General features: G+C 41.0%; 1 protein-coding gene across 1 annotated transcript; it reads right to left on the bottom strand.

Moving 5' to 3' along the window:
• Window positions 1-2,411: 2,411 nt before the first annotated feature.
• LOC118340200 (cordon-bleu protein-like 1) lies at window positions 2,412-9,982 on the bottom strand. The gene is made up of 9 exons (XM_035678070.1): window positions 9,891-9,982; window positions 9,491-9,692; window positions 9,143-9,401; window positions 8,091-8,173; window positions 7,794-7,988; window positions 7,587-7,686; window positions 7,285-7,338; window positions 3,879-5,504; window positions 2,412-3,159 (listed from the first exon to the last, which is right to left on the bottom strand). The coding sequence occupies exons 1-9, from the start codon at window positions 9,980-9,982 to the stop codon at window positions 3,152-3,154; spliced, it is 2,619 nt and encodes an 872-aa protein (XP_035533963.1). The 3' UTR covers window positions 2,412-3,151.
• Window positions 9,983-10,363: the final 381 nt, after the last annotated feature.

Raw genomic sequence — 10,363 nt, 5'->3', positions numbered from 1 at the left:
ACAAGGCTCATAAGTTGTGGTTTTCTAACTATATTATTGAGAAAACCATGAGAAGGCAAAGAAAACACACATATACAGTGAGGACATCATCTGTCATTTTCATTTTTATTTTTGCTGAATTTTCCCAGTAAAATGTCCTAAATAAATCTTTCAGAAGGTTAAACATTTTGTGCTGGAATGAACAGAGCTGAGAGGTTTAACACGGCTGCCAGAATTCATGTCAGATTAGTCCTACTTAAGATAGTCAAGAAGTAGACAACCGCACAATGGATTAATTTATTTTCCTATCTGAAGTCTGATTATTAATTTGATCTCAGCCGCAGTCAAAGTCTGTCTTTGTCTTTAACTAATGCTGGTTTCTTTATTGTCTACCTGACTACATTTTACTACCCACTAGATCTGGAGTAGTAATCTATTGACCTCCACTGGCAAACTGTTTGGAGCTGAAACTCATTAAACTCTACAACCACATTGGTACTTTATACATACACACTGTTGGCAGTGTTGGTTTTGTGACAGGTATCTGCCACTCTATGTAATTTACTTAATACAGAAATACTTAGTTGCCCCAATTAAATGCAATTGATTAATGATCCTTCCTTGGGATTATCAACCCAATAACAAGGTATCTCATTAGCTGGGGGGAAAACCTCCCACAGTCTCTCTCTCTATGCTTTGTGTATGTATATGGGACAACATAGTATATCATACATAGGATGTGTACTTTGCAGTTGATACGGTAAATTCAAATATCTTATTTTTTGTTTAGTTTCTTGTCTTTTGATGTGTTTGTATTTTTAATACAGACTGGGAGGATTTGGGCTTAGAGCTGTTTTATAGTACTTTCTTTTAATACAGAACAATATCTGTACTGTCTTTAAGAATTATCATTTATTATTGATGTTTATTATGTAATTTCTATTTCCTTTGTAATCTCTTTATATTTTTATATAGGTGATTATAAAATGTTGACATGGCAGGAATGCGGTTGGTAAAATGAGCTGTGGGGACACAAAACACTCTTGTTTATAAATGACTTATATTGTCTTCCTGCCTGTGCGCACACACACACACATATATATATATATGCATTTAAAGAGTAAATTTGACCACCAAAAAAAATAAAGTTTCTTTTTCTGACTCTTAAAAGTCCTATTGTTCCACATATAGATGTAACCCACAATGTAAGCTGGAAAAGAACACAGGTAGTTGTGGGCCAAACAATCCATGTTTGTTCAGGTGTGTCTGCTTTAACAGGAGTGATCCACTGAGTGATCTTGCATTCATACCACGGCCTCCTCATTAATTTGTCTGAACCAGGATGTGCTCGTGGGACTGAAGTGTCCTCGAGGATTTCGAATACCCCGTTTGTTCACGTCTCTCTCCACCTCATCTCCTGAGACAATAATAAACAAAAATCTCTTTGTGTGCGCGCGTCTGGTTTTTGTTCAAAAGGTTCATCTGCGCTGATAGCATCTTATGTCACATGCTGGATCATAAATGTACATGGCAGAGTAGCATTTCATGTTATACTGCATTATGAATCCAGCTTTCTTTTGTCTGCATAATCATGAACATTGCTGCTCAGGTTGAAATTCAACCTTTCACTGCTAAAAAAGGAGAATGCCAGAGTTGTCACTTACATTGGCTATCATTGCTTTGGGCAGAAAAAGAGCTCCTCTCCAGTGTGTGTGTGTTTCTTTTTCCAGACTTTTTTTTTCTTCTTTAAACGTTAGACGTGGCTCTCTCCCTTAGGGGCGGTAATGGCATTCTCCATGACAACGGCAGTGTGACACGGCTGTGCCCTTGAGGGCCGGGCGCCCCCTCTGGGGGGAGCGCCGCAGAAACACGACAGGGTCAAAGGTCACCTCCCATCATCCACCAGCAACTCGTCCTCCTCTCTCTCGCTCGCTCGCTCTCTCTCTCTCTCCCTCTCCTCAGGTGGAGCAACGAATGTTAGGGAGAGAAAGAAAGTCTTGAAGCGAGCCCACTCAGTCCAGGCCTGGCAAACGTGGAGCTTTAGCCACAGGCGGTTCTGGCTAGGTCTCTACCTCGCATAGCTCCTTGCTGTTCCTCCAAGGCCAGGGCTGGATCAATACGTATAGTAGTGCGGATTCTTTTGGCACCCAACTATAGCTATGCAGTATTGCCCTGAGGTATGGGTCCGTTAAAGACATAACAGTGTGTGCATGTGAGCAAAGTGGACTGAGTTTATTCAGGAAGGTGTTGAGATGCTTGGCATGAAACCGATGCTTCCAACAAGGAATTTTTTATTTTATTTTGTTGCTGGAAATGTAGGAAATTCTCAGTGTCTATTAAATATTGCATGTAGTTTTTTTTATTTTGGGGAAGTCCTTGAAATGAATATGGATTCTTGGACAAAGAACGTTCAGAAAAATCCCAAGACATTTAAGGATAATTGAATATTAATTCATGGCTCCTGAGTACTTATAAAACAAGATTTACTGTCATTTCTTTTTAAATTCAATTCAAAAGTCACGTGTGATACATCCACGAGAACTCATATGATGAAAAAGACCTCACGAATGAATATCTTGTCAGATCTTCATTTTAGAAACGATGCTCTTCTGCCACCTGGTGACTAAAAAGCAAACCAGTCTCAAACTGAGTTCATCAGTTTTACTGCGTTCTTCATGTCTTAAAGCATACAAATGTACAACCTGAGGGAGAAAATAAATTCCAGCACAAACATAGAATAAGCCTATTATTGTGAATACATCATTGGTTTTGTTTTACACAAACAAACAAAAAAAGCCAGTAACATCAGCGTCATTTCCGCCTTGGCACATCTTCAATGAAAATTTAAAAAGGAAGTAAAGAAAAAAACAGGACGTTGTCAGTTCAACAACTCACCTCCTGTACATTTGGCTTACTTGACAACAGAAAATGTTTATGTTCAACCTGTGAACATAAAATGAGACAACAAAGTGTCTTTGCACAAAAAATAAAAAAAGGATCCAGAAACAAAGTCAGTTGCTTCTTGCTGTAAAACTGATGCAGTTCGTCTACGTAGAAATTATTCAGCTGTTTAAGTTATTCGGAGGTCACAGGCAGAGTCTGGTGTCCTCGGTGAGCTCTGAATCCTCTCCCTAAACAAGGACTTCCATTCAGAGATGTATGAGGAAGCCGGTCAGGCACCTGCAGCAGAGAAGAGATTAAAAATAGAGAAATATTTACATCACATATTTCCTCCTATAGGCAGGAATTAAAAGACCCTTCACTTTCACTCTCTCATGTCTGACTGTCATGGATTAAATGTCCAGAAATATACTTGTCATCATGCATTCAGTGTCTCCATGTCAGTTTGGTTCCATGACAAGAAAGCCTAAAAATACTGTTATTTCTTCTGTGTAGTATTCAATATTTAGGATTATTATTATTATGATGATGAGATATTTGGCATTTCTCCTCTCATTTACAAGGCTGTATAATGCTAAAAGGTCCAGTGTGTAGGATTTAGTGGCATCTAGTAGAATAGTTGCATCATTTCCCTCGCTTCATCTTCCCCTACTAAAGGAAAAACTACAAAATATGCAAAAACGTTTGTCTGTCCTGGGCTATGTAGAAACATGGTGGTTTCAACATGGCAGGCTCCAACAGAAGGCAACCTGCGACGTCTGTAGATAAAAATTACTTATTCTAAGGTAACAAAAGCATGATAATTCTTATTTTCTGGTGATTATACACTAATGAAAACATGGCTATGAATATAATATCCCATTTCTAAACAAATGAATTACTAATTAAACTAATTTTCAGACAATCACATTCTCTTGGGAGGCTTTTTTGTAGGCTGCTGTGTATTTGTATCACATCAAACTCAATATGATTAAATATAACTGGTCAGAAGTACTCACCGAACTGGTATATGGTCCTGGGTGGTGAGGGGAGTGTACTTTGTGGACCACTGGGGGCCTGAGGGCCTAAACTTTTGCCACGACTCTGGAGGCGGGACCTCTGCACGGCCAACGCTACTGCCTGTGCAAATCTGGATGGGGCTGAACTTATCTTGTCCAGAGGTTTGGGTGCAGCTGCAGCCTGGTCAGGCGTGACTGACGTTAACACACTGAATGCATTATTCTGCCCATTGGAGGAAGGACTTAGTGGCTGAGAGGATGGAAGAGAGGAAGCTGTAGTATCTTCCCTACCTTCCTCCATGACTTCTATTTCTTCATTAAAGAAGACAGGTGGAGGAGGAGGAGGGAAACTGTCTTCTTCTTCCTTAACGTCCTTCTCATCAGTGTATGAACCACAGTGGTCGATGTCTGTACTGACAAACTGTCGACTGGGGCTTTGAAGAAATTCACTCTGATCCTCTGAGATGATGATTTGACCATCACTGCAGTCTGACGGTGTGGTTTGTACCACCTCAGATGTGACTTCAGGTTCATCCTCCTTCTCCTGCTGCTTTTCAACAGCTCCCCCAGCCTCTGGCAGAGGCGAGCCTGGGAAATCCTGATCGTCTACATCAGGTGTAGGTGGAAGAGAAGCTGGCTCTTCAGAAGCCTGAATTTCCTGAGAAGAAGGTTCTGGACTCTGCAAATATGCAACTTCAGGCTCATCCTCTTCCTCCTGTTTTTCACCAATGTCCCCAACCTCACAGAGAGGCGAGCCTGAACAGTCCTTATCGTCTACATCAAGTGGAGGTGGAAGAGAAGCTGGCTCTTCAGAAGCCTGAATTTCCTGAGAAGAAGGTTCTGGGCTCTGCAAATATGGGACTTCAGGCTCATGGTCTTCCTCCTGCTTTTCAACGGTGTCCCGAACCTCACAGAAAGGTGAGCCTGGACAATCCTGATCGTCTTCATCAAGTGGAGGTGGAAGAGAAGCTGGCTCTTCAGTCTCTTGAGACGAAGGCTCTGGACTCTGCAAAGGTGTTTCGGTCTCTGATCTTGCAGGAGAACATGGATCCTCCTCAGGCTCAGTTTGGTTTTTCCCAACCTCAGAAGAAGCTTCACTCTCAGGGTTTTCCTCTATTGTTATCTGATCTGGAACATCCAGGGTGAGCTCTGGATCATGGGACTTCTGTTTCTTTGAGGGAACCACTTTGAACGTGGTCATTCCCCTCCTCTGTGCAGGATCCTCCCACTCAGGCTCAGTGGGGAGGTTGGAAGTCAAAACAGGTTCAGGTTCTGCATAGAAATCCCTGTTATCTGAAAACCTCTGAGTCATGGACATAAAGGAGGAGCCATTGTATAATTTTGGGAAGGTGGCAGAATTCCTCAAACGCCTCACCAGCGTTCCTTTGGAAATGGAGGAAGTCATGACTTTGGCAAGAGCATAGCGGGCGTCTGATAAGTCTTTTCTTCGAAACGAAGGCAGATATGGATCAGCCACTTCATGGAGATGGGCGAAAGATGGACGTGAGGAGGATTTGGATGACCGTGAATGTGATGGATATGGTGATGAAGATGATGATAGTGATTTTACAGAGTCTGACTCTTCGCTTTCTCTCTTCTCCACAGTGATCAGGGAGTCTACAGTCGCTGGAGAAACAGGGAAGACTTAGTAACAAGGAACTCGAAGAAATGTCACTTTAAAGAAATTGTTATATTTCTAATGGAGGTTCTGCACAGAAACACAAAATGTGTGTTTGTCATTAAAAAAAAGACAGAATAAACATAGATAGACAAACAGATTATATAACCAGTGACTCAGTTCTAAGTATTATTTTTTCTTTTTTACCTTAATAACCTTTAGTCAAAATAAAACACACTTTTAAATGAAATCAAGTGTTAAAGTTAAATGAATTATTCACAATTTTATTGTAATAGGATAAATCCTGATTAATAATGAAAAACACCTGCATATCAAAATTGTAAAATGTGAATGTAATGACAATGAAAATGTGAAAGAAAAAGCACAATGTGTAAATGAATCAGAAGAAGAAAAGAATCATAAACATAAATATAATAAAAACATTAATATACAATAGGTAGAAGAACTATATAATAGAGAAAGAAATTAGCGTGTAACATAAAAACTGGATTTGGAAAGAAAACAACATTCACTTATAGAGTTGATTAATTTACTAAATACTGCTGTTCATCTGGCTTCTGTTTTGAATTAAAAAGGCACAACAATTAGTTTAAATCTAATCCATTAAAAAGGAAAAACACACAAGAAAGTTACAGAATTTTTCACAAAAGAAAAGCCACAAAAAAAAAGCATAAAAACAAACAAATAAATATTCAAGTGCAGCAGGCAACAGTGACACGCATCCATAAAAGCCACTAAGATGGGAAGGAGGAAGAAGAGGCCAACGCAGGAGGAGGACGGAGAAGAGGAATAGGGATGGTGGAAGGAGGGGAGGAAAAGGAGACAGCAGCAGCAGCAGCAGCCCTCAATCACCCCCTTCAGGTAACACAGTCTGTAAGCAGGGAGGAGAAAAAGCTTGGCTTTAGGGCAGCGATCTTCAGCGTAAAAGGTTTCCAAAACAAAACAAACATGACTCCAAGACGCTTTACGGTGCAGTCTCAATACTGACGCAAAAGCCAGCTGAGTCAGTATGATGAAAGAAATAGGCTAAAATGCGATACTGTAAGTGTAGGAGGACGGGATCAAGAATGTGATCATCAACTCTGGGCTGGGAGTTGTTTTTCCAGCCGAGGTCTGATACCAGCTCAGCAGAGTGTTGCACTGTCATGGCTAAAAGAAAACAAGGGAGTGAACCGAAGACACTGTCGCTAGCTGAAGGCAATTTATACGGATAATTAAAAACACTAAAAAGTTTACAGCACTTTTTTCCTCTTCTATCATGTGCGCAATGAAGTGTTCACATAATTACAGATCCCTCGTTACCTTTGTCTAATAACAGAATGATCGCTGTTCATTCAAGTCTGTGAAAGCAAGATCAGTAAAAAAGGAGCCATGCGCCGAGAGAACCTGGAGTCAGGTGGTGAAAGCGTGTCAGACAGGCTGATACAGGGCAATGAAAGCTCGGACAATAGAGGGATTTATCTCGGAGCAGACTGAAGCCAATATGTTCTATGAACAAGGCTCTCTGGGTCACTTTAATTGCCCCTGAACGGGGTTAAATTGTTCTGACTGATAAAAGCTGCGTTTTGTGCCGGATTTAACTGCTAAATCTTCTATTTGATGGTATTCGCTTTGACATTTTAATCTTGATTTAACTTCAATCTCTCTTGACCTCCCGTGGCACTGACTGAAGCTGTAAGGATTTGGCGGACACAAGAATTCACCCGACTCTAAACCCATTTGATTTCCACTGAAATACTGTAAAAAGGTCAATTGGGATTATTGTACCAGCATATTTCATATCTTCCTGCTGTTCCAACGAGGTTGCCTCAACAATCACCACTAGATGGCAAAAGAGACACAAAGCTTAACAGTGGCATCAGGTTGCATTTGGACAGTGTAATATTAGCTCTGCATTGACTATTACGTAACGCAGCTGACTCTAATTTATACCTTTAAATAGCAACAATTAACAGCTATTTTATTCCAAGAAGCATTGGCAAGCCAAGATCTCAATCCAGCAGCACTTCTTTTAGAACGTAATCCATCACAGAGCTCAGAAGGTCATCAATCGTCAATGAAGATTTTACCTTTAACCTCCGTGTCCTCCTGCAGCTCCTGGTGGGTGTTTGCACAGGGTGGGGGTGGGGCCCTCCGCTTGGTACTCCTTAAAGTAGATTCAGCAGACCTCTACAGAAAGACAACATTATTATGCTAACTTATATCATTGTTCGGGTTATTTATTCCAAAAGCTCTACATTGAGCCAGGCTAATCTTCCTCCCTACCGCCAACCCACCTGTGGTCCTCTTAAATGACAGGTGCTGAGGTTGTTGGGGACGCTCTGTGACGCGCCCATGGGCGGCTGGGGGGCTCGTCTCTTCTTGGGCACGTCTGCTGCCAGTTTGTTAGAAGAGGAAACATCCTGCCCATTCATACGGCCTCCCATTTGTTTGTTGAGGCCGGGAGAATCTGGAGGACTTACAGCCCCTTCCTACAAAGAGGGATATGTACAGAGAAGCTTTAAGAAAATCTACATTCAAGTACTGCCAGCAGTACAGGAGTTCACTTTATGTCTCCCAAAAGCTGACGTTACCATTTCAGGGTGTTTCTTCCGTCTTCTGAATAAGCTGAGAAAACCCAGGTTTTCCTTCTGTTTCTTCTCCTTCTTTGGCAGGTCTATATCATGTAAAAGACGTAGATCAGTAAGTGATATCTAGCAGAATACAGATAAGCAGCAGATAATACTGAGGCTGTGCATGAATGTGTTACCTTGTGGTGGAGGTGGTGAGATGACCTCTGTTTGTGTGACAGCTGTTCCACACAGAAAACAATGCCATTATCAGGTCAGACTGCACAGCATCAACACACCGAATATGGGATATAGGCATTCTTTTACATAAGAAACATTGGCCGCAGGGTTTTGTTTAAGTAACAAAACTACAAAATTAATTTAAAAATTGACATTTTGTGCTGCCCAATAGACCTTTTTGACATGAAATAGTGGGTAACCACACCCAATATATGCTGATTTAATTGTAAACAATCACATGTATAATGTAATATTTGCTTGGAAAATATTTAATTATTGTGGCACATTAGTAAACCATTGACTAGAAATATCTTAAGGTTCCATTAGAAATCAATAAATTGTTTTCTTCAGACATTTTTTTAAATACATATATCTTTTTTTATTGAACTAAAGTCTAAAATGTGGCCATAACAGATAAATAAATCATATGTGTTAAAGGTCCAGTGTGTAACATTTATCTAGAGACCCTCCAGTGAGCCAACATGCACAACTATAGCCCCCTGACTCTGTTTGACCTGAATGGAGTGTAACTTTAATTGGTATCATTGTTTACCCTGCTATTTCATGTCTAAATGGCTGCTATGAAAAAGGTCTATTTGGGTCCACAAAGTGATCCCAGTGGTCTCTTTTAAGTTAATCCTGTCTTAATACATATCCCAGAGTGCATTTTAAACTAAATGTGTCGTATAATTTTAGCTCAACACATGCAAATATACAAGCACTGTGCTCAAGCTGTGCATTTTGTTACGCTGCATGTGTGTTAGGGAAGAGGTTTTCTTCATTTGATTGTGATTTGCCCATTTGCATTGCGTGTGTCAATGTGTCCTCTACCGTACCTGCGTCAGGTGTCTTGGCCTGGTGTTGACGGTCAGCTGTGTCTTTGGCAAACACTTCCCTCAGTCCGAGGTCATTTAAAGACTTGGTGAGGTCCAGTGGCTCTTTGGACTGAGAGTCTCTCATTAAGATGGTTGTTTCTGCTTTAAACTCGCACTTGTCACACACCACCGGCAGCAGCATCTCGAGGGGCACTCTGGGATTCACTCGCACCACGGCCTTATGGGACTTATTGTAGTTGATCAACAGACGTACAGACGCCTGCAAAGAGAAATTACATTTTCTACTTATTTCATGCAACTATGGAATGAATATTTTTTACTTCTTTCTCTGTTTTTTTTTTTTTTTACCTCAGGCATGTACGGCCTCCTGATCTTTTCCTCGATCCCTTTAGGCTTCAGCACAATCTTCTCCGCTTCTAGTAAGCCAATCGGAGAGTTCGGTTTGAAGCTGATAATGTTCTTGTTGGGCGAGAGAACCTCAACGGTGTAGTCTGACGGATTCAGGCGGTAGCTCGCACAAAGGGTCACCAGCAGGTCCATCACGGGTTTACTATTCAGAAAAGAAAACAAATCACCATAATTAACATGTATCTTATGAGGTTTTAATGCTGTTCTGAAATGATAGTATGCAGGTGTAAATTCTTGATATCATGATTTTAGCCCCCTTAGTATGGCTAAAACACGGGGCCAAGAAATGTCCATGGCATCCAAACACGGCTTAGATAAAATAGCCTGTAACACGGCCTACCTTCCATGCACTGTGGCGTTCCTCTCCAGCCCCCCCGGCAGCACCACAGACAGAGTGTGGTCTCTCTCCAACGGATTCACCTCCTCATCCATCTCAAGGGACCTTCAGTGGAACTCAAAAGCCTCTCCAGATGTGACGCCGTCCCCAGTGTCAGGTAAACCTCCTGAGAGGCAGGAAATATTTCAGTAATTAAACTCAGGGTTACCGTACAGTCGGTGACAGGGTTTCCCTCCCGCCTCGCTGTGAAATGTCTTATCGTTACTCGAAAACATTTCAAGAATGGGCTTTGAAGGATGACTCTAATAGGTCAGTATAATAGGACTCCTAATAATAGACTTATAGGACTCCATAGGGACACTGCACCTAAAACAGCTATGACTCACTTTAAAGCTACTCTCTTTATATAAAATGTTGGAAAATAGTGGAAAATAATGCAGAATTTGAGATAAAGTTGACATATTCAGATGCCTGAA

Source organism: Morone saxatilis, unplaced genomic scaffold, assembly GCF_004916995.1.
Source record: "Morone saxatilis isolate NCDOM2014 unplaced genomic scaffold, NCSU_SB_2.0 Contig6, whole genome shotgun sequence".
Lineage (NCBI taxonomy): Eukaryota > Metazoa > Chordata > Actinopteri > Moronidae > Morone > Morone saxatilis.
This window is presented reverse-complemented; position numbering and strand designations above follow the sequence as displayed.